The sequence below is a fragment of the Rhinopithecus bieti genome, unplaced genomic scaffold, assembly GCF_001698545.2.
Source record: "Rhinopithecus bieti isolate Rb0 unplaced genomic scaffold, ASM169854v2 scaffold_68553, whole genome shotgun sequence".
NCBI lineage: Eukaryota > Metazoa > Chordata > Mammalia > Primates > Cercopithecidae > Rhinopithecus > Rhinopithecus bieti.
The window spans coordinates 201,089-225,967 of NW_016826183.1; the positions used below are offsets into that span (position 1 = coordinate 201,089).

Sequence of the window (24,879 nt, forward strand, 5' to 3'; positions counted from 1 at the left end):
TGCCACCCTTCTGGTTTTCAAAAATTGTTTCTGGCCTTTGCTCATCAACTGTGGCCCCAGTTTAGTTTTCTAAAGTTTTAGCTATGACATTGGAGCTCCTCAGAGAGGGTGTGGATATCAGAAAATAGGGTAATTATGACGGCTTTGAGGGCTAGCTCCTCCTATTCCCAGAAAATAAGATGTTTATATACTCCATGTAAACCCTCACAACTGCATCCACTTTCCACTGCTTCCTCTGCAAGGCAGGGTCCCACAGATTTATGAAATGAGAATCTACACTTACTGCTAAAGGAATAGCACTAAAAATGTAGGCTGAAGAAATATACTTTGTCTGCCAAAGATGTTCTGCCTAAACTCTTATCTAAAACTTAGAGAAAAAGCAGTGAGAAAAAAGAGAAAAGCAACAGATGCGAGAAGACTGAGAGAAACTCTTTAATTATGAATGAGAAGGAAATGCTGAAAACTGATTGCATTTCCTTTAGAGAAAGTGTAAGAACATGTCCATAGGCTGCTGCTATGAAATTGAACCAGCTGTGGATCTTGAAAATTAAAAATCCAATCGCATAAATAAAATAAACCCAGTAGAAAGGTGGAAATACTGGATGGACAAATAAAATATCAATTAAGTTGATCCTAGAGACTGAATCCTAGGCGGTTGAGAACATCGTACAAAGGGACAAACAAATGAAAGATACTAGAAAAAATAACAAGATTTGAAGGACAAAGCCAGATGTCTCAATATGCATCTCCTAGGACTTCTCAGAGGGGAGAACAGTACCATAAGGAGAGAAGGTGATCAAGACATGACAGAAGGAAACTTTCCTGAGCAGAAAACAAATGGAATATTCATATTCATAGGGGCCACCAAGTATTGAGCATGATTTTTGCGTGCAGTCTCCGTCTCTGACACCTTCATAAGAAATACCTAAAATTAGATGAAACTGACTGAATATTAGAGGGATGGATAAAAATATTCCAAGCAATGCTGACATTAAAGCAGTCATATAAGGCAAAAAAATAATAAAAGCTTAGAAATGAATTTACATGATTGAAATGTTGATTAAAAGTATAGTTTGCCAAGAAGATACCGCTAGTATGTACCTAAGAGTATGCAACGATGTCAAGCAATACTCTTGGAAATCTAGGGGGACTGGCCACATCTATTTTTGTCATGAGAGACTTCAATATGTTTTTTAGAAAGAGAGAGCAAAAGCAGACAAGGGATGGAATTGGAATCACAGTTCCAAATGGATAATTTATATACAACGCTTTGTAAACCACACACCTGGAGTTCGTTAAAATACTTTCCAAACGTATAAAAGTTGACTAGTAAGTAAACAACAAAAAATACCGACAATTTAATATGAGCTTTTAATAAAATCCCCTCCCCTGCAAAAACAAAACCTGCAAAACTTACCTAGTAACTCAACTCACATAAACACACACAAAAAAACCTCTCTTGGATAACAGAGAAGACAAGAACTGAAATACTAAACTGTTTTGAAAGTAAACAGTAGGGCAGTCCTTCACTGTTCAAAGGAATCTGTTATGGCCTTACGTGATACATTGTCACTTTAGAAAATAAATACAGAGAATGAACTGTTTAAATGAAGGAAAAAAATGATGAAAATGCAAATGTAATGAAATAGGAAACAAAGCAATTGATTTAGTACAATTACATCTGATAGCTGGTTCTTTGTAATGCTAATGAAACCAACATCTCTTTCGTAAACTTTGATTAAACAAACGAAAAAATAGCAGCACCAGGATCGAGAAAGCATTAAAACTACAGTAGAGAAATTTCTTAATTCACAAGTTCATATTCAGATGTGAAAATGTAAGTAGAATGGTCCATTTTCTAGGAAAACATGCTCAAATTGATTCAGAACAATTGCTGCAAACTTAAAATAACCAGGAAGAAAATTTTAAGAATAGTTAAAGATCTAACAGCATAATAAATCCAGATAGTTTATAGGTGAGCTTTGTAAACATTCAGTGAAAAACTAGTGTCTCTATTATTAATTTTTTTGTTTCAGAACTTAGAAAATAAGGAATGTTTCCATTTTATTCTGTTAGGCTAGCATAATGCTGTACCAAAATCAAATAGCATGCACACATATTCTCAAGACTCAGGACTCTTCTGTTGTTAATATAGCTGCAAAAATACTAAATAAAATTTTAAGAAATTAAATCTACACATAATTTAGAATACAGACAAATTATGCTTGAAGATTTATCTCAGGAATAGTACATCTGGGTCAGAGGATGTTGGGATCATCTCAATTCAGCACCTAGTCCCAATTTCAAAAAATTGATGAGGTACTAGAAAAAAAAATTTAACTTGAGAAAGGTGGAACATTCAAAGTATGGTTATTACTGTCAAAAACAAGGCAAGCATGCTTTTGTTAGTTCCCTTTTTTTTTTTTTTTTTTTTGTGTGTGTGTGCTGGAGGCCTGAACCAGTGCAACAGAATAAATGCAGAAGAGTGAGAGCTGTGAATACTAATAAAGGAAAGTTGAAATTGTCATTATTTCAGATGATATTACTAATGTAGAGAATTCAAAAGACTCAACTGCAGTTGGAATTAGAAGTAATAGAGCTTGGTAAAGTACTGGCATATACAATGAACATATACATTGTTCCATTGTTAACCTGTTAGAAAAGGAATGGAATAACAACCCATTCTCAAGTGGTACCTGAACCAGCAGATGTCTAAGAAAAGACCTGAAATCATTATACAGTGTTTCTAAGGAAAACTGAAACATTCCTTAAAAGCATTAGGGAAGACCTGAGTACATAAACATTATGTTCCTGGATGAGAAGATACAAAGTATAAAGATGTAAAATTTCCCCAAATATATTTATAAATATACAGAAACATTCAAAGTCCCATAGAGGTTTTCTGTGGAAGAGGACAAGCAGATGGTTTATAGGGAAGAGTGTATGTTCAGAAGAATACAGTTTTTCAAAAGGAAAAAACAGAATAAGAACTACGCTGTAACGGATATTCAGTAGCCTACCCTGATTAAAGAAGTGTGGTATGGATACAGAAGATGACAAAGCAACGAAGTAGGAAAGAAATTTCATAAATGAATATGTAAATCCTTAAATATTCATACATGCCTTAGAGTTTGATAAAGGAAGAATTTTAAAGGATTAGGGGAAGTCGTGCAATTCACTAAGTATGAAGTTAACGCTGAAGATTTTTTTTCTGCTTTGTTTAGGAGTAGAGTGCTTTTATGTATTTTTTTTGGGTCAGATTAGCAGTTGGAATGCTCAGTTAGAAAAGGCATAGCTCTGGATGATAGCCTCCATAAGAATGGAAAAGTAACTTTTTTTCTTTTTTTTTAAGGTTCCTTGTTTGCTGCTTTGGGTATACGTAATAAGCAGGGATCCTGGTCAGGTCATTTAAGCAAAGGGGATTACAGTGTTTGGAAGCAGGCTTTTGGGTAGGTTATATCACAATGTAGATAAGCTATTCGATCACAGAATTTTGGAACTGAAAAATGGATGTAGCTCACACACAGTGGCAATCAGAAGGTTGTTTTGGCTCAGGAGAGTTGGCCGTGTCCAGCCTTTCACACTTACTTGAGCTGTCCTCCACAGTTATCCTGTCCCCTTTCTGTGGACTTCATTTTTTGGAGCAAGCAGTCTGCCAGCTTAAGTAGAGCTAATCTCTTACAAAATCTGTGATTCCCTGAGACATTTTGGTTTTTGAAGGTTGGTCTTTAAGCTTCTCTTGAACTGGATTAAATATTTCACTAATTTCAGTAAATGCTTAAGGTTAATTAAAAAACTTAAGTTCAAGGAAACTCTAATAGAACTTTTAAGGTGGCCTGAGAGTTACATACACTTAAGCTACTTTTAGATGAATTTTAATTAGTATGGGTTGTCTTTTTTATGCACATTTCACCACAAGCTATTCATAATTATATTTTCATAAACGCTTTTTGCTTTAGAGGGTTTTGAAATTTCTATTAATGTAGAAAAGCTTTAAAACCAGAGTATAATATTCTTAATGTTACATGTATCGCATTAGGGCTGTCTTAGTTACAGCATCCCTTGGCCTTTCAATTTGAATTACTGGTTCTTAACTATTTTAGGAATTTACATCTCTTTGAAAATGTATAAAAATTCCAAAGGTTTTACTTTCCTTATAAAAGTATGTGCTTCTCTGTCTGCTTGTGTGTGTGATGATTGGTTTCTATCCATATGTTCATACACACACATTTCCCATACCGTCTCCCCTCAAGCCCATTGATGGATTATCTGTAATCCTTGAACTCCCCAGGTTAATTACAGCATGGTCAAGTCGAATGACTTTTCTGATAACCTCTTATAACTGAGGGATGCTTCTCTACTCCTTATAGAATACATAGAGCCCAGATCCCTTATCAGTTATTAACTGTGTTTCCTTCCCCCATCTCCAAGCAGTCTCTGGTGAAAATATGTGGGCCAAAGATTCATTTGTCCCATGCATACATAAAGAGGTAATAAAACCCTTTAACAACAAGTACACATGGTCTTTTGAATCCCTTGCCTCTGCCACCAAATTTGTTTAAAAATAAGCAAACAAATGTACCTTCAGCCTTCAATTTTTAGCTAAAGTATTGCAGACCTTTTTATCAATAACTGCATTGTGTACAGTAGTTGAGTTTGGGGAAGATGTTTAAGTTACCTAATTTCCTAAGTCCCTAATAAACCCTGTTTTCACAGAAGTATGATTTGGCCTTGTGTACGGTGAGCCAAATGACGTGACTTTAATGCTTTACTGTGTTTCACAGGAAAAGTAAAACTGCTTCTGAAGGAACTCTGGCTCTGTGTAAACACAACACACAGACTACCTGGTGAAGGCGGCAGATGTATCCCAGGTGAGAGAGAAGCTTACAGAAATGGATTTCATATGTGAAAGTAGAGAGGTTTACCATAGGCATTGCAGCTGTTAGTTTTTACTAGCTCCTGATTCTAACATTGAAAGAATGAAATAAACATGAATGAGTACTTGTAATTATACAAAACTCGTTTCCCTTCAGCGTGAATTTTAATCCCAGTGAATACATTTAGCTTTCATCAGAGAACCTTCAAAAACACTAGAAGGTCGAGTAGCAGAGGCGTACTGTCAGGTGGAGAGGGGAGACTTGAAGGATGCAGTTTCTTCAGAATCATTTCGTGAATTTGATCAATCCGTGAGCACTTTAGCTTCGCTTATTTTTAATGTAGTTTATCAGTTCCTTTAGTTGAACATCTTGATTTTCAGAGTATCAAGGAGGCATTCTAGCATATTCACAGTTATAGTGGATTTAGCTATCCTGAGTGGAAGGGGAGAAGATAGCTGTCTTGTATAAGACAAAAGTGCTACTTATTTAGCTTTTTGTCGTTTTACTAATTTCTTATGATTAGCTGCTGTAAATTCATGGGTCATTGAGGTTCTTAGTCTATGGAAACCTGCACCGTATTTTCCTCTCAGGCTTCTAAAGACAGTTTCCTTGGAAAAAAACTTTAAGGGACAAGTTACTGATTCTTACTTATGGTGGACTTAGAACTTGTCGAGTGTACAGAGGCATATTTGATGGGATTTCGTTAAGTAGATGTTTCCCTCAGTTCACCTACTAGGTACCCACTGGTATTAACCACATGGTGCCCACAACTCCTAAATTAGTTCCCTCAGTTTATAATTTATCAGTTCATCTGTTTAGGCAGAAGCAACCGGGGGATGCTTTTTGGCCTTCTGTATCAATTAGCGTTCTATTTTAAGCATTTGATTTTATGTTGTCAAGCTGTTATTAAAAGAGCTGTTCTTCATTTCATAATCTAATGTTTGTATTTAAAAATATGCTTTTGAGGGATAAATATATTACGTTAATTTTTCCAAAGTAGAAGGGAAAACATGGCATCTTTGGAATCTTCTTATACCATAAGACATATTCTTTTGTTTTAGCTTTTCATTTTCATATGAGGGTGGTTACAAAAATAGTTTAGAGAATCCCCATGGATCCCTTAGCAGATTGCAGGATTTTTAACATTTTCAGTTACCAGTGATCAAAACCAGGACATTTGGTACAACCCTATTAACTAAACTGTGAATTTCACAGTTTTCCCCAGGGATCCTCCTTTCCTTCCAGGATGCCGTACAGGAAGCCTTTAGTAGTCATCTTGCTTTCACCTCCTCCAGTCCAAAAGTTCCTGTTTTTTGTTTTTTTTTTTTTAATTTCTTTTGTTTTTTACACTTTGGGAGAATATTATTTTGTAGAAAGCCCATTGCTTTGGCTTATCTGATGTTTTCTCATGTTATATTGAGGTTGTGTAAATAATTTAAGGCAAGAGCGTCACAGTGGTGATGTTTCTCTTTGCTCAGGGAGTTGTTCTAGGGATAGGTGATGTGGATATGTATTATCACTGGGCTCTAACCTTGATCACTTGGTTAAGGTGGTATCTGCAGGTTTTTATGTTGTAAAGTTACTCTTTTTTTCCTAATGAATCAACTTGAGAAAGATTCTTTAACATTGTGCAAATATTCTGTTTCTTTCTAATTGTCACCTGCTGATTTTAGCCTCCAGCAGTGGATCTTGCCTGCTATAATTGCTGCTTTATTCAGTGCTATCCTTTTAGCTTTGGTGGGAGCTTCTTTAGATTGGCTCCTGGGCCCTTCATAAATACTCCATTTTTTTTTTTTTAAGTTGTTTACTTCTGGTACCGCAAGGTATTTCAATCTCTACTTGGATTTTCCCTCCCCAGCCCTATAATCAGCCGCTTATCCAAGGAGCCCTGGATCCTCTAGAAAACTTATTTTTAAAGCTTGCAAATATAATAAATGGTTATGGAATCAAATGTTTTTGTTAATAATTAGTACCACTGAAGTTTACCAAAATCAAGACCCTGAAAGGATTAGGTTTTTATAGGAACTTTGCTGTTGCATTATCATACTGAGTATTCATAGACCTCATCAGATCTCTTAGTTAGAGAGCATTGTACAGATATGGCCATGGGTAGGCTTGATATTATTTGATTTCAAATCACTTTTTGGACAGAAAATAGTGTTCTTTATCAACCTATGGGCACAAAGTTGTTTCTCTGCCACATTCTGCTGTTTGTATGGGAAGATTCATCCAGAGACCGAGTGAGCCAGCAAGGCCCGTTTTCATGAACGTGGATGTCTTTCCAGCTGTGTCATCCATCCACCTACCAGTCCGTCTCACCTGTCTGTCTCACTTTTCTTACTTCAAGACTAGCATACTTGTATGAAATGTATTGATTTTCTAGGATAATGTTTAGAAAGCAACTGGTTGCCTTTTAAAAAATGTTTCTGCTTACTTGGAATTAATATTTCAAGCATTTTGAACTGTTGTAATAAGGTTTGCTTTTTTGTTTTGTTTTTAAGTTTTCTTGATATTGTAAATACCTGATACCTATTTTTGTTCCCCGACACAGAAAAACCTGCCAAAGCAATCACCAGCTCCAGAGTGCCTGGGGAAGATGGTACGCTACCTCTAACACAAGGCAGCCCTCTCAGGACCTCAAATGTGCAGACATGCCTCACAAAACTGTCCATGGAGATAAAGGAGGACTTTTTATGTCAAAATGTGGAAAAACAGAGTTCCAGTGGAACAAATTGTAGTTCTGACCATGTTTTTAATGAGAATGGAAATCTTGAGGTTTTAGTACAAAGTCATCATGACAGTGGCAGCACTGAATTTGTTGACCATGATCATTTTTTTGATGACGATCTTCAAGCTGCAATTGACTTCTTCAGACTTCCCCCTCCTCTTCTGTCGCCAGTGCCCTCACCCCCTCCGATGGCATCACCACGCCCGGGTTCCTTACCTTCTTCATTTGTACCTGTGAGTTTTGCTCTCTGAGTTTGAATTACCAAGTGGGTACATTGTCTATCCTAATATGTTGTTGATGCTCAAAGGATTTAGTGATATTCTTGCAAAGACTATTCATTGTAGCCAATTTTGTTAGGGGGTAACATGAGGATTTTAAAAAGCATGCCACTACTCTTTGGATCAACATATATAATATGAATTTTTTCACTTTGTATTAGGGTTGCATTTTTGTTAGTCTTTCTCCACAACCAAATTACAAGTTTTCTATAGGAAGACTGTGTCTTCATTGTTTTTATCTGTTGATGTGGAATAACTGAATTAAAGACATTTGTATATATGGAGTTATATAGTGATAGGAAAATCCATGTATACAGCATCCATGCCCCTTAACCTAGTGTAGCTGAGTTCTCTACCTTTATTTGATGAATTCATCATGTTTTTGTGTGTTTGCTGAATGGTTTATAGTAGTTTCTTAGGAAGTTAGTCTTTATGAAGCAGATATATATATTTTTGGCTTAAGGAGCAGATACATGTTTTGCTCCTCGAATCAATTTCTTTCTTTACGAAAACACCATGTGTACCTGTTATGTTCCAGGGACCAGGCTAGACACTGGGTGTGCAGAGGTGACGAAAGATGCCATTGCCTTTTAGTAGGATTCATTGTGTGGAGGTGGGAGCAGTAAAGGAGCAAACAGATGCATTGCTGTGTAGAGCCCTGCAGTGGTGGAAAACACGCTCCTCAGGAGGATAAAGAAAAGCAGCTCAGTCCTGAATGGAAGCCGGGGCAGGTCGGGGGGCAGGCAGGATTCTTCTGAAGATTCGGTCCCCACACTGAGTTTTAAGGAGTGAGTGGGGGTGCTTCAGGTGGAGGAGCTGTTCTCACAAGAGTGCAGAAGCAAGGGTGAGCTCTGTGTGTGGCAGATTCATGCAGGTGAGACTGGGAAAGGCCATGTGCATCCTCCCAAGGAGTTCCCACTTTATCCTGAAGGGGGAAATCTTTGATGAATCCAAAGACGTAAACTGAAAGATAGATTGTTATTTGAAAGTTTCATTTCAGTATGAATGAGTAGGGAGTGGGGTGATAGTCAGAAAATAGACAAGACCACAGGTAAGGTAGCGGCTTAATAAGCAGCTCAAGTAAATTTTTTTTTTTTTTTTTGAGACAGAGTCTCACTGTGTTGCCCAGACTGGAGCACAGTGGCGTGATCTTGGCTCACTGCAAGCTCCGCCTCCCAGGTTCACACCGTTCTCCTGCCTCAGCCTCCCAAGTAGCTGGGACTACAGGTGCCTGACACCATGCCCAGCTAATTTTTTTGTATTTTCGGTAGAGATGTGGTTTCATGGTGTTAGCCAGGATGGTCTCGATCTCCTGACCTTGTGATCCGCCTACCTCAGCCTCCCGTAGTGCTGGGAGTACAGGCGTGAGCCACTGCGCCTAGCCGCAGCTCACTTAATTCTTGATACCTGAACCTAAGTTGTGGCATTGGTGTTAAAGAGGTGGGAACTGGTTTGAAAAATGTTATGAGGTCAGATGAGCAGCATTTGGTGACATTTTAAATGTGGCAGTTAGGGTAGATGGAGGAGTCCAAGATGTTGAAAAACAGCAAATATAAGAAGAGACCCTGTTTGGGAGAATAACGTATAGAATGTTAGATATGAGGCATGCATATACACAGGCAAGGTACTGGACGGAGGCTGTGGTGGTGCACAGACGTTCAGGACCTGCCAGCGTTTGAGTGCAGTGGAAGTCATGCAGCTCTGATATCATCCAGTAAGAGTGTGGAGGAGGAGAAGATGGAGTCCCAGTTAGGACCCTGGGGAGCCGTCCCTATGTAAGTGACAAGTAGAAGAAGTTCGAGGAAAGGAGATTGAAAACAAGGGCAGAATAGACAAAATCCAGGAGATGGTGGTACTCTGGAGTTCAAAAGAGGAAAGAATTCTTTCAGTAGGAGCAAGTTGATGTCAGCAGCTGTTAATCTTCACCAGTCCACTGTTCTCTAACAGAATAGAGACAAGGTGGTTGATGGTGTCAGCGCAAGCCAAGTGGGCCACATGCTCTAGGCAGTTAACTCAGGAGGGGACGAGTTGGGGGTCAGGAAAAGGTTCTGGAGTAGAGGTGGCCGGAGAACGGGCTGGGAGGGAGAGAGCGTTGTAAGGGTAGCACAGGTGTGGTTGATGACATCAGTCAGGCTGCAGCACTCTGTGAGGACATGTTGGGGAGGAGGTATGTGGTGGGAGACACCCACAAGACAACACCCCTCCCCCCCTGCACAAGGCTGTACCGGGTACAAGTCAGATACACCAGAGGGAGAAGAAATAGAGAGCTATGAAGCCAGAGACCAGCAACCTGGGTCAGAGCCTTTGTTACTAGATGATGGGGAAGTAACAGTGTGCAAGTAGGAATGTTTGAAAGTTAAGAGAACAAACATAACCCTGTGTAGAGTGGAGTGTGGCACTTGGAAGCATGTCTGTTATTGGGGGAGGTGTCTCTCTGGGTTGCTGGGCACCCTTAAGGAGAGAGCAGAACAGTGTTGGACCAAAGCTGGAGAACTCCCCACTCACCACAGAGATTCCAGGCTCTAGCCTGCCCCTGCTCAAATGTGATTATAAAGATTCTTCAGGAAACATGTACTTTTAAAAAATAATGCATGTAATTGATAGTCATGTTAATCTGTTGAATTAGTGTTTGACAAGTATAATTCATATTTTTTAAGGAAACCTTCTTTGGAGAGTATGCAGATTCCAGCGACAATGACTCAGTCCAACTTAGAAATTCTGCTGAGTCCGTTTCAGAAGATGATACAGCTGAATCACAGAATTATTTTGGCTCATTGAGAAAAAGTAAAGGAAGTGGTACATGGGAGGAAAAGCTCAAATCACATGAAGCTATCCAAGCTCTGAATACATGGGAAGTAAATAAAGTGACAACTGCTGGACTTGAGACTTTCACAGCAACACTGAGAGAATCTTCTGCCACACACTCCTTAGTTGGTGAAAAACACTGGACCACAGCATCTCGATCCATGAGTGATAGAAAAAGAGACATTTTACATGAGACAAAGACACAAATGGAGGTTAGGGAAATGGATAAGTCAGTGCAAACTGAGAAGACCGTTCGTAAACTCACTCGAGGTCTGTGCATTGAGAGATTGTCTGCCAGCCCTGCACAAGAGAAGGAAGCTGCCCCTAGGAAGTCCGAGTTGTGTTCTTCTCACCTTGGCAAAAGGCCATTAAATGAACTCATGGAATCTGAAGGAAAAATCCCATTGTCCAAAATGATAGGATCACCCAAATCAGAGTTTACTAAGTGGACACGAATTAATGAAATCACTTCTGAACCAGACTGTATCACAGTTTCTGGCCATTTTCACGGACTATCTAGAGAATTGGAAAAGGAAAAAGAAGATACACAAGGGTTCTGTTTAGGAGAATCACCTGAATCAGAAGATGACGACTCAGGTGATGCAATGGATGTAGCAGGGCTTGACTTTGAAACCAGTTTTTCCTCGTCTTCTACCTTGGTAGCATTGTCTGTTGGCAGTAATCCCCAGTCTTCTTCTAGGTTAGACTGTGGTAATGATCCAGATGTTACTACTAAAGTTTTCTCTACTGAACCGCCTCATTCAGAACATAAATTACACACTAAAACTTTAAACACATTACATCTGCAGTCTGAGCCACCAGAGTGTTCTATAGGAAGAAACACCTTGGAGAATAGCCTGCGTGCCTTGAGCCCTGAATTGGGAGCATCTAGTTTTAATGATCAGAAGAGCAGTGGTATAGAATATGCAAAAGTAGTAAAAGACTTAACCAAAATACATTCACTTCCTCGGTCAGTATTTATGAAAGCTACAAAAGATGGGCAATGTGAAAGTCAAGATCCAAGAATTGAGCTCACACTAAATAAGCCAGATTTCACATCATTAATAGGTTCTCAGGCTGCCTTGATCAAGAGTGGTTTGGGTTTTGTTAAAAGTACTTCATGGCACCATAGTGATTTATTAAGGAAAGGTGGCGAAGAAAGTCTGAAAGCTAAATCAGAACATGAACAAAAGACTAGCCAGTTACAAAAGGCAATGCCATCCCTACAAAATAGAGGACCAACACCCAAGCCTAATCTTCTTAAAGAAAATAACAGTCCTGTAGAATTCAAGACCACTGCATCGGTGTTGCCTAATCAAGTATCAGTTATCACAAAACAGACAAGAACTGAGAAGGTTCAGAGTGCCAAATTGGAATACTTGAGGCCACACAGGAACGAGCCTACCTTAGTAACAGAAAATAATGGCAACAAAACTGGTATGTCAACTATAGCAAAATGTGCTGGGGAAAGAGATGATACAACACAAAACGTCAGGGAGGTGGCTGCTGTGCAAAGCATTTCACCAGAAGTTTCTGCCTCTAGGAGAAAATTAGATTTCAATTGTGCAGGTGGTTCTTCACCAGTAGAAAATTCTGATTGTTCCACAAATAGCAGAGTATCTTTCTCTTCTGAAAACATCCTTGTCCAAAACCAAGACATTGTGAGAGAAGCTGCAGTGCAGGGAGATGGGCAAAAGCAAAGGCAGCCTCAGGCCACAGATCTGGACTCCAGTGGGACAGATGGCAGTGAGGTGCTTCCAGCCACAGAAGTGACCATGTCAGGAGGCTTTTCTGTTGAAAAAACCAGCTGTGGAGACACAGGGAGATCTGGTGGTGAGGCCCTGGCTGTTGCAAATGATTCTACTAGCACATCACAAAATGCTAATGGACTTTGGAAGTTGAAATCTACGACTCCCGGTGGTGCTTTGCTTGAATGTTTTGGCACTGCAGACACTACTTTTTCTTCAGCATTTTGCCGAAAAGGAGAGACACAGGATACCTCCCAAAGTAGCCTGCCTGGTACCTTACATTGTTACACAGGCATTCGAGAAAGGGGAGACGACACTGAGGTAGAGGAGAGTGAGGCATTTAGCTGCAGTGAGGGGAGCGAACAGCAAGATGCTCCTGATGACTCGCAGAAAAATTCAGGAGATACAGATGCCGGTGTAGCTGAGGTGAGACCTTCCTTAGAGGTAGGTTATTTGACGTCAGCTCTGCAAGATTTTAACATAAGTACTTTTTCTGAGCTAGATAGACTTTCCACATCAGAGGTTGTGATGTTTCTTGAGAGCTGTCAATTAGGGGATTATAGTTCAGGGGACTCTGTTTCTGAATGTTCTAGTAAAGGAACTCTAAATAAAGAAATGAACAAAGAATTAAAGCCAAGTGAAATAGCAGGAGAAAAATACAGAAAGCAACCCTGTGAGGAGGAAACACTTGGAACCTGTGAAGAGTGGATTGAATCAGAGGAAGATGATTATTTGTTAAAAAATACAAGTCAGCTCACTCAGTGTTCTTTGGAAACTCTGTCTGAGGTTCTGACCAAGATTAGGCAAGAACTTCAGACAAATGCTGAAGATTGCAATGGTAAAGACACTGGCAGTTTATTGCTCTTAAATATAAATAACAACTTGACCACTGAGAATTTAAAAGAGAAAAGTCCATTTCGGGAGACAACTGGCTCCTCATCACATGCTTCAGAACCAGCCCCACAAACAGCTGCCTTGGACACTGAGGGCAGCTCTCCCATCGGCGGTAGGCCTCAGAATGAAAACACTGAGAGCAGACCAGAGGCCAGTTCAGATGCAGGCAAGCAAACCAATGGTGGGAAAGAAGTCCTGCCAGAACCTGTGGAGCCATCAGCCTTGTGCTCTGACTCTGTAACACAGCCATCGACAGAGCAAAGTTCTAATTGCGAGGCCGAAACAACATTTCAGTGTCAGATAGCAACAGTGACCTCAGAAGTTATAAATGTACTTATAAATAAGGATCAGAATCTAGTCATTGAAAAGGGGGACAACTGGACAATTATCAGCGGTGTAGCTGTCCTGCCACATGTGGACCAGGTCACACTGTGTGACTTTCCTGGAGACATCCCTATTTCTCAGGCTCAAGGAGAGTTGGAAGCCGGTTGCATCCCAGTGACTTCTGCTGAGAAGTCCCCAGAAGCCAGTCACACTGGCCCCGCATTTCAGGAGGTTCCATGTGGCAATAATCTTTCATGTCCCCAAGAAGATGTTTCAAGCACTGGTCAGAGCACCAACTTTGATAAAAGTCGTTTGCGAAATAGACCTGTTAAGCCTAGTATATGGATTAGTTCTCAAATATATGATCAGAACTTCGAGACTCAGATTGTTGCATCTGATCACACATATTATAACTCAAAACTAGAGCCATCTGGCAAAAATAAGAATCGATCAAAGGTTTCAAACAAAGATCAGTCAAACAAGCCAGTAAAACTTCAGCATCGAGCAGAGTTGAAACTCATCAGAATGAAGTTGCTCAGTCATTTTCAGGGGAAAAAGCTAATACAAAAACTCAAAGAAGCCAAACTCAGACCATTTTAGCAAATGCTGATACATCCACTCCTACAGATTGCTCTCCTGACACTCTGAGTAAAATACGACAAGAGGTGGGGCCTCCTTTGCCACCTCTGCTTGCTCCTCTGATAGCTACACCTCCAAGGACTTCACAGCCACTCTCTCCACTGATATCGAGTTCTAGTCCTTCCTCACCAACCTCTCCCGTCGGCCAGATTTCTCCCTTATGTGAAACCCCAGTGCCTCCTGTCATGTCTCCATGGCCAGAGGACCCCAGACATGCCTCTCCTCTAGATCCTTCTCCATCTCCATCTGCTGTGTCAGCCAGTGAGAGGGTAGTGTCATCTCCTCTGCAGTTCTGTGCGGCCACACCGAAGCACGCACTTCCTGTGCCTGGCCGACTCCCACCCTGTGCATCTGGCCATGCTTCTGTGGGAGGGCCTCAGGAGAATTCTGTGAAAATCCTTGACACCATGTACCCAGAGTTATCTGCCAGGGCCCGGACCCTCAACATCCTCAAAGGGAATATTCAACTCACACGAGGCCCATCTGCTGACTGTAAGAATTTACCAGGACCTGCCAGTGCTATGATAGGATTCAAAACTATCACTTCAGCAGCAACTGCTTTTGTCAAAACTGGGAGCAGCTCTGGTGGTGACTGTAACCAAGACAAGTCAAGAGATTTGGGGACTCAGCAGGATTCAGGTGGGAAAAGAACATTGTCAGCGTCTACACTGAGAAGTGCTAAAAGACTGCGCCTGGACACTGGGTCCCCAGAACCAGAAACCAGGGGAGTCACTGCAGAAGGAATCCGAAAGAACCTCTCAGGGAACCTCCCTCCAGCTAAAATTGCAACAACAGATGCAGAAAGAAGTTGTTCTAGTCCAGCCATCAGTGCAGTTTCACAGTTGCCTTTAAGCCCGAAAGAAACTGTGGAGTCCCATGATAAAGCCATAGCTAATGCCCTGAAGAAAATTGCAGAGTTTTCTTTTGATCTGTTACCTGTCATTCGTAGTCATGTATATGTGGGAAATATCTCCAAAAAGCCTGTAATGAGAGATCAAGAGAAAGAAGTTGTTTATGAATTTAGCACAACAAAAAAGGTATGTGGCTGCTCTTTTCTGAGTGCATTATGGATTACATGTCCTCAAAGACAGATGCTGTTTACTGTCAGCAAAGTGTGTAGATGACCATGGACAAAGGTTTTACTGCAAGGATGAGAGTTATCCATGTAAACATTATGCCTACTTTATTTCTTTTTTTTTTTTTTTGAGACAGAGTCTCGCTCTGTCTCCCAGGCTGGAGTGCAGTGGCCGGATCTCAGCTCACTGCAAGCTCCACCTCCCAGGTTCACGCCATTCTCCTGGCTCAGCCTCCCGAGTAGCTGGGACTACAGGTGCCCGCCACCTCGCCCGGCTAGTTTTTTGTATTTTTTTTTTTTTAGTAGAGACGGGGTTTCACCGTTTTCGCCAGGATGGTCTCGATCTCCTGACCTCGTGATCCACCCGTCTCGGCCTCCTAAAGTGCTGGGATTACAGGCTTGAGCCACCGCGCCCGGCTGACTACTTTATTTCTAGCCAGCATTTTACAAATTTAAAATACGATAAGAGACTGGAGATTTGGTCATTTCTATTCATCAAATTACTTACATTTTTTTTAAAGTATCTGTCAGGACTAAAATTGCATATATCCACTTGATCCTGGCATGTTTAGAGGCTTAAAATTATTTTCTTCAAAGCTTCAACTTATCACATAATTTTTCTTTTCCTTGAGTGTTTGTTACAAATCAAACAGGAACAAATGCTTAGTGTCAAGAGAGGGAAAAAAGGGGTGGTTTAAATTTAAATATGTAGTTTATTAGGACTTTTATAGTTCTATATTTTCTAAATATCCGCTGGAACCTTGCATGGATGACTTCTAGTGCTAGATGGATCACACTTGGTGCTTATCTGCATTTACTTGGAGTTATTTTGGCATAAATATTTATTTTTTTAGATTGCTTACTTGCAGAAAGCATAAGGAGCTCTGTAAGTCACTTTGAAAGGAAATGAATGCATATATCAAATTATTTAATGCTCCTCTTAGGACAAAAAATGTTACTTAGTATTTTAAATTTAAACAGTATGTAGAGTAAATAAGAGCTTAGAAAACAAGAATGAGAGTAAAATTATATACTGTATTTCATACAGTCACATACACAGATTACATAAGGCAAAACCCAAGAAATTATGATTTATTTGACTAGAGGTAGTGACAGTGTGCAGCTAGGTCTTTTGAGACTTGCATTCTGGCATCTGCAGCATTACCAACCATAGGAAACAGACAGGTGTGGGGATCTCTTCAATGTCCCTGACCTCGATTCTCGTGACTTACATGCTAGGTAAGTTCTTACCAGTTACTACTGTGCTCTACCTTCTGATGTAGGACAAGTTTTATTTTTTCAATAGATACTTAAGTTTTGTAACTTTTAGATAATCTTTGGTAGGCTAAAGATAAATATGAGTGTACATTGCCATTTTAATTTTTTTTTCAATCCAGCATTTAGCAGAGTGCTTGCTTCACTCTATTCTCTCAGAACTAAAAATTCAGAAGATATCTATGGACCACAATTACATTCATGCCCTCTGCAGGGTGTATGTGGGTATTTGTCGGCAACTTGGAGACTTGGAAAGAGCTCGCTTGTTTTGCTACAGCCTGCTTAAAGAAGGTATGCTTAGATTGTGACAATTTTGTATTGAAAATACATGATTGCCTTTTTCCCTTATTCTGGAGTCTATATTTTCAGCTCTGTGATTACTGTGTATCTTTTAAAATAATGTTATGTTTTGTCCTTGAATAGCTTTAGCTATACCCAGCTGCACCTGGTCTTTACTAGGGCTTACTTATATCAGCACATATATTTCCGCTTGTAAATAAATGAGTATTTCTCATTACTGTGTCTATTTGTTCTGTGCCCTGGGCAGCTGCTTTAGAATTAGATATAGTTGCTGTAAAATATGAGAGGGATACTTTAAGTGACAAGCCAAACTGCTGTACTACTAGATGGAAAGGGTAGTTACTTTAAGATAAAATTGTAAGCTGATGAAAAGAAGTAGATAACAGAAAGCTGAAAGGAGATGGTGACGTGAGGGTTGTCCTGTGATTCTCTTTTCTCTTTACTATTTCTTCCATCCCTACTAGTGGATCAGATTGGGAATCATTCTTTGCTATATCACATCATCAGTGTTTTTAAATCAGATGATGTACATACGAAACCTAATGTCATACCAGTCTTATCTCAGTGTTAAACATTTTACAGTCTCTGACTACCATGTTTATGGGGCTTATACATCAGGATAATTGAGTATATCCATCACTTTTACTGTTGTGAACGAAGCTGCTAAGTGTTTCATTTACCCACTTCATTTATTTGTTTACTCTTTCAGTCATTTATTCAACAAATCATTATGGAGTGAATGTTAGGATTTCTGTGGTGATTAAATTCATATGGAGGTACAGTTGTCCAGGGGGACTGACAGGCCATTGTCACATCACAAAAACACACATGAAGTTCAGCAGTTGGCGGGTGGTGGGACGGAACAGGATGTGGGCTCGGCCAAGACCATGATGGATTTCTTGTTCTTCCTCAACCACAACAGGCCCATTCGTAGCTCTAGCTTTTGTGCTGACAGCTTTCTTGCTGTTTCCCTCAACTCTTGCGTTTCACTCCGTTTTCACATACCTTCCTAGTCATCCTGGATCCCTTATTTTTCTTTATTTGCCTTCATGGCACTTACCACTTCTTAAAGATTAAATATTTTGTTTGCTGTCTCTCTGCTCCTCTAGCTTGTATACTCTGTAAGGAGATAATTTATTTGTCTTGTTTCTACTCTGAAGTGTCACCAGATAAACATAGGATTCAGAAATTAACAGATCAAGTTTAGTGCAGTGAGATTATACTTTGAGCTACCTATTCTTAGGTGTGTCAATGATAGATAAAGCAGAACAAAGAAAACTAAAAAGATGTGATTGTACAGCAAACAGGATAAAAATCTTTACTTTGGAAGGCTCTTGACAACTTCTTATGAAATTAAAACATTCATTTATCCTGTGGCCCAGAAATTCTACTCATAGGCACTTATGCAGCAGAAACACAGAGTTAGATCGTTACATCATTCCATAAACTAGCACACGGATGTAACATCTTGACTCATAGGAGCTCCTAACTGGAAACAAATGTCCATCAGCCAGTGAATGGAAAACATTTTGATATATCAAGCAAGCACTTAAATACTACTTGGGTATACAAAGGAATAGACTACCAGTGTATGCAACAACATGGATGAATGTCGAGACCAACCTGCTGAGTAGGGTAGCTGGACAGAAGAGAGTGCATACTACACAAATCCATTAATAAATATTTGAGAAAAGGCAAACTAATGTAGAGTGACAATAGATCAGGACTTCTCTGTATCTGGGGTGAGGTGATTCACTGCAGAACACAAGAACGAGAGAATTTTTGGGATGATGGTATTGACTGTTGTGGTGGTTTCGTGGATTTAATCATTTGTCAAAATTCATTGAACTTTAAAAGAGTGTATTTTACTGTCTGTAGACTACAATTAATTTTTAAAAAAGAGACAAAGTCAGAATGTAGGAGAAAGTATTTACAACAAAAGAATTGTCACCTAGAATTTATTAAAAAAATTTTTCAAATCAGAAGCTTTATGTGTTCAATGAGTAAATGTAATGCATAAAAGCCTATGTAATGTAATGAAAATCTATGTAATGCATAAAATTGCCTATAATGACACATACCAAATGGAATAATTCTGAGAACAAGGAAGTTGGAGAATGGATTTTTCTTTTTTTTTTTGAGACGGAGTATCGCTCTGTCGCCCAGGCTGGAGTGCAGTGGCGCAATCTCAGCTCACTGCAAGCTCCGCCTCCCGGGTTCCTGCCATTCTCCTGCCTCAGCCTCCTGAGTAGCTGGGACTACAGGCGCCCGCCACCACACCCGGCTAATTTTTTGTATTTTTAGTAGAGACGGGGTTTCACCGTGTTAGCCAGGATGGTCTTGATCTCTTGTCCTCCTGCTCTGCCCTCCTCACCTCCCAAAGTGTTGGGATTATAGCCGTGAGCCACCGCGCCCAGCCGAGAACGGATTTTTGAAATGACTATGACTGGAGCCTCATCTGGGCTCCCCATTTACAGCTTCCTCCATTGCAGGATGCCTTGCAAGGCACCAGTGAAATTAATACAATTTATTCTTAATTTGCAATTTATTCACTTGATCATACATAAAAGGTTTATTGTATTTTATTTCTCATAGATTTTCCAGAGTCTGAAAAATTAACTTTGTTTATTGCAAACATGTGGCATGATGTATTTCTCTCTCAATCGGTGATTAATAAAGCAATGCAGTTAGTTGCCAGGCAACGTGCTAAAGGAGAGGTTCTGAACTGCTTGAGAGCTTTTCTTAATTGGGAAAAGGTGAGCTTTATTTCTATTTCTTACAGTACCTTACTTTTAGATATTAAATAGATATTATTTTGTTGTGTATTTAGTTTTATATTAGTTCATAGGCATTTTCTTCTTTCTAAATCTTTTAAAATTTAATCAGTTTAACCTAAGCTTATTCATTTTGTTCATTAAGTATGCATGGGACATTCGAGGAAGAATTGTAGACCAAAGGATTGTGTTAATTAATAATTTGTTTTGTACACTAGTTTGTGACTGATGAAACCCACACATAGGTATATATGTTTAAAAGTCTCAGAGAAGCTACAGAATGATTCAGTTCTTCAATAGATACTTAGGTAAAAAAAAAAATAATGTATTTCAGTTTTTTCCTATTAGGACTTTTAAAATCTAATATGCTTTATTTTCTTTCTAGTTGGTGGAATTTGTTTTTGTGCTAACTACTTTGTTCCCGTGTTATCTTTTATTATTTTTAGTTATTGGTATGTTAAAGTAAGTGTGTCTAGATGGGTGTTCTTTCCTCATTTTATTTCATTTGTTCATTTTATCTAATGAGAATCTAACTACCAGTAGCAGACTTCAAGAAGAGGTACTGAAGCCAGTGATATTGATTTTAAATTTTATTTTGTTTTAATGAGCATGTATTTCCTCTTCTAAAAACTCCCCTTGGTTTATGTGTGGAGCAGAATTTTATATACTGTTTTGCCTTTTTTTATTATTACTTTTGATGTTAGTATTTGTTAGGCTTTTATTTTTTATAAAACATAAAGGAAAGAGCTTTTGGTGGTCAAAAGTTAGGTAAATATTAAAAAGCAAGTTTGTAATGATCTCTTCATCAATCTGTCTAGACACAACAGAGTACATTCATGTGAGCTATTGTGATAAATTCTAGTCTGTCACTTTGTGTCAGGAGAGACATCCCGACTCCTACCGATGGATACCAGCAACCACATATATATCTGCTCCAGAGGGTTACTAGCCTCCGGAGGGTTACCTGCTTCTGGAAGGTTACCTGCCTCCAGAGAGTTACCTGCTTTGAGGGTTACTGCCTTCAGAGGGTTACCTGTTCCCAGAGAGTTACCTGCCTCCAGAGTTACCTGTTCCCAGAGGGTTACCTGCCTCCAGAGCATTACCTGCCTCAAGAGAGTTAACTGTTCCCAGAGGGTTACCTGTTCCCAGAGAGTTACCTGCCTCCAGAGTTACCTGTTCCCAGAGGGTTACCTGCCTCCAGGGGGTTTCCTGTTCCTAGAGAGTTACCTGTGTCTGGAGAGTTACTTGCCTCTAGAGGGTTACCTGCCTTCAGAATGTTATCTGCCCAGGCTGTTCCTGCTCTCACTTGGTCTTTCTGCTTGCACACTAGAGCCCATCTCCTTTCACCTGTTCAGAAATAAGCAGGATATGGTTAAAAAGACATTACTTATGAAGAACATACCATTTTAGTAAATGTATTTGCTAAGTATTATGTCAAATAAAAATACATAGTCAAAGCTTTAAGAAAGGGAGAAATACTTGGGGAATAAAACCCCATTATATTAGAGGATTTCCAAATGCTTGCTTACAGAATTAAAATCTAGTAAACAAAATGAGGACATAGTACAATTCATTAATTTAAAAAGTAAATGTGTATGAAGAATATTTTTTATTTATGACACATTTACACAAATGATGAATTGACCACATGAAAACATTAGTTTTAAAGTAAAGATTTCACACTCAAAATTCCCTGGTAATAATTCAGTAAAATTTAACAGAAAAAAAATTCAAAATATTTACATTTACTTTGAAATTGAGACATCCATTCGTAGACAATCTGGGAACAAATAAAATATGAAAAGTAAAATCACAGTCTTAAAAGTCAATGAAAAAGTAAACTCAGAATCAAAGTTCTGTAGCTTTTTTGGAAAACATGTACTCATTAAAGTATCTTAAATGTCTTAGTTGTTTAGCAGAAAATAAATGAAGTTAACTGCTACTCATCTTCAACATTAGAAATATAACAAGGGAACCAGAGAAAAAGAATAAATTTTAGGAGATAGTAGTAATGAAGTGGAAAAGAAACAGAAACACATAGAAGATAAAAATACTGCTTTTAAAAAATGCTGACAACATAGATAGCTGATGCAGATCAGCAAAAACAAAAGAGCAAAAATAGTGAAGATGTGAAATGGGAAAGTAGACATATAGGACACAGAATGAGAAGACGACTATCTGCAGTAGATTTGGAAACGGTGATTTCCTGGCAAAATGCAAATGATCAAAATTGGCTTTGGGGTAGAAAACTTGAAAAGACTGGTTGAAAAGATAATTAAAACTTTTCTGTACAAAGACATGTATAGATTCCACCTGAGTTTTAATCTAATCTTTAAAGAACCAAGTAACTGTAATCTATTTTAAGCATGAGGAAAAACTGAAAGCCTTCTGTTCATTTCTAATAATAAAACCCAATTAAAAATGCTATAAGAAGGGAAAAGCCAGTTTTTAGTGAGTCACTTAGATGTAAGAAGTGTCACTAAACAGGAGATTTCAGTAATGTATTCAAACAATAATACTGTATAACTAAATAGAGTTTATCCTGATAAAACAAGGAGAATTCAGAATCAGAAAATCAATACATTACTGAATTAAAGAAGAAACCCCCATGGGATTATTCCTAGACTAGGAAATAGGAGGCAACTTATTAAATATAATACTGCTAGTTAACAAGAAATCAGTAGTAGTATCTTCAGTGTAAATTTTGAAATTATTTCAGTTTTTAAAATCATGAGTTAGCGATTCCTGCTGTAACCATGGTGGGAAGTATTTCCCTGTGTTGGGTTCTTCAAGGTGGTTCCTCCTGCAAGTTTTTCTGGTGGAGCTGATAAAATCTTTAAGGATGCTCTATATGTAGAAGTGACGTCTTGGTTTAAATTACTGCTGAATTTTAAAGTTGTAAATTTATAAACCTTTTAAAAGCCTTTAAACTCATGAGTCTTGTTTCATTTATAAATCAATTAATTGTTAACAAGAATGTGTTCACTTTGGCCATTGATTAATGTTAGTTAACTCATGTATTTAACAGATTAACATTTCCTAAATAATCTTATTTACAAATTTCAGTACGTTAATTATCTTAAAACTTTAAACATATTCATAAACTTAAGATATATTCTTCAAAAACAAAGTAGGCCTTCAAGTCTAATAAGAATAATCTTCCTAAGCACTTACGCAACTCTTGAGTATAAAAAGTCAAATTGAGAATGTAGAATATGAGTTGTAATAAATATTCAAACAATGTTTACAAACTTAATTACATTCTGTTAAACACGTCTAATTAAAATTATGATTCTAATACCAAATACTTCCAATTACAGCCACACCTGAAACACAGGAGATTCTCAGCACTTTTATGGAGCATGTATTGTATACATGCCGATTATCCCATGTTCACAATTGCTACAAAATGTAAAATAGATACTCAAAAAAGTGAATATATGGATTTGATTTCTTTCATATCAAAGTTTATTTTTGCATCTCCTCAGGTTGCAAAGTCACTGATTTTTCTGAGTGGGAAATATTTGCCATTCTGGCTGAGTTTTGGTTATCAGGTGTATTACTTTGAACCATGATTTGGCTGTGGAGTATCGCATAGAAACCTTAAGACTTAGAACCTTTCAGTAGACAGGTTCTGAAAGGTTCGCTTACTGAGCCCTTCTAGTAATAAAGCAAATTTCCAAGCCCAAGCCTTTTCTTGTATTACGTATATTGAGTATTGTATCTGTATTATTTTTATAATAAAACTGTCAAGCAGTGCTGGTGGAAACGGGAAAAGGCATGACTACTTTGCAAAGTTGTTGGGCACCTTCTTATAAAGTTAAACCAGTTCTTGGCCAAAGGCCCAGGAAGGAGTTCCACTCTCAGGTATTTTCAAGAGAAGTGAAATTTACATCCTCACAAAGGCTTGTACATGAATACTCATAGCAACATTAACAGGAGTCAAAAGTGAATTGATAAACAGTAATATATCCTTATAATTGGTTACTATTCAGCAGTAAAAAGTGTTCAAACTACTCTTTTATGCAACACTGGATAAATATCACAACACATTATACACAGGTGTGAAAAAAGCCAGAAGTAAGAATTCATTACTCTCTGATTCAGTTTTATGAATTTCTTGAAAAGGCAGACTGATACTCAATGTCAGAAAAATAATATAATTTAAATAATTTTCAGAGGTTTATTTTTGTAATTATAACTAGCTTTCTAACTTTAATTCTCTTGAGTTGATTAAACTGTGCTTTCCTATCTGGATTACAGGTAAGCTGTTTTCTGCCTGATTGAATCCTGCATCCTGCCTATATAGCTTTTTAATCTGGCTCATCCAAGTACTGTTGTGTCATCATTCTATAACTAAGATAAACATGGTCAAACTGTTTTGAAAAGCTATTTCTGATTAAATGATTAGTCATCGAATGCTTATTGTAGTCTTTTAGATAACTAAGGTAAGATGCATTATATGTGAAACTCCAGATTTTATTTTATTTCTTTTCATTTGCTAGAATGCCCCGGTAGATGTTGGCTTCATGGTTTCTAAGCTGCTTTTGACCATACAGTTATGTCCAAAAACAGAATTTCAATCTAGTGAAAAATTTGGTGAAGACCTAAGTGATAACACTTGGGAATACATATTTGCCATTGATCTGCTCTGCTGCCATCAGAAGTGGATCTGGACACATGATAACATCATAAGGTTAGTTATTTTACTAACTTAAATAAAGATGTGTTATTGTAAGGTTGAGTTGTTGAATGCTGAATTGTGGTTTGAATAATTTTTGTTGTTTAAGCATGTAAGGCAGATGAAACATTTACAAATGACACTGCTTTTATTTTGTAAGAGTTAATAAAACTACCCTTAAGATACCTTCATCATGGCCAGGCATGGTGGCTCACGCCTGTAATCCCAGCATTTTGGGAGGCCGAGGTGGGTGGATCACGAGGTCAGGAGATCGAGACCATCCTGGCTAACACGGTGAAACCCCATCTCTACTAAAAATACCAAAAATTAGCCGGGCGTGGTGGCGGGCGTCTGTAGTCCCAGCTACTCGGGAGGCTGAGGCAGGAGAATGGTGTGAACCCTGGAGGTGGAGCTTGCAGTGAACCGAGATCGCGTCACTGCACTCCAACCTGGGCGACAGAGCAAGACTCCGTCTCAAAAA

General features: G+C 38.6%; 1 protein-coding gene across 1 annotated transcript in view; it reads left to right on the plus strand.

Moving 5' to 3' along the window:
- The window catches only part of ICE1 (interactor of little elongation complex ELL subunit 1), a 70,263-nt gene that overhangs the window by 25,920 nt on the left and 19,464 nt on the right, over nucleotides 1-24,879 (plus strand). Inside the window, 7 exon segments of the mRNA XM_017863347.1 lie at nucleotides 4,785-4,871; nucleotides 7,429-7,838; nucleotides 10,541-14,138; nucleotides 14,141-15,330; nucleotides 16,766-16,934; nucleotides 19,539-19,699; nucleotides 24,223-24,413. Coding sequence (XP_017718836.1) covers nucleotides 4,785-4,871; nucleotides 7,429-7,838; nucleotides 10,541-14,138; nucleotides 14,141-15,330; nucleotides 16,766-16,934; nucleotides 19,539-19,699; nucleotides 24,223-24,413 — 5,806 coding nt within the window.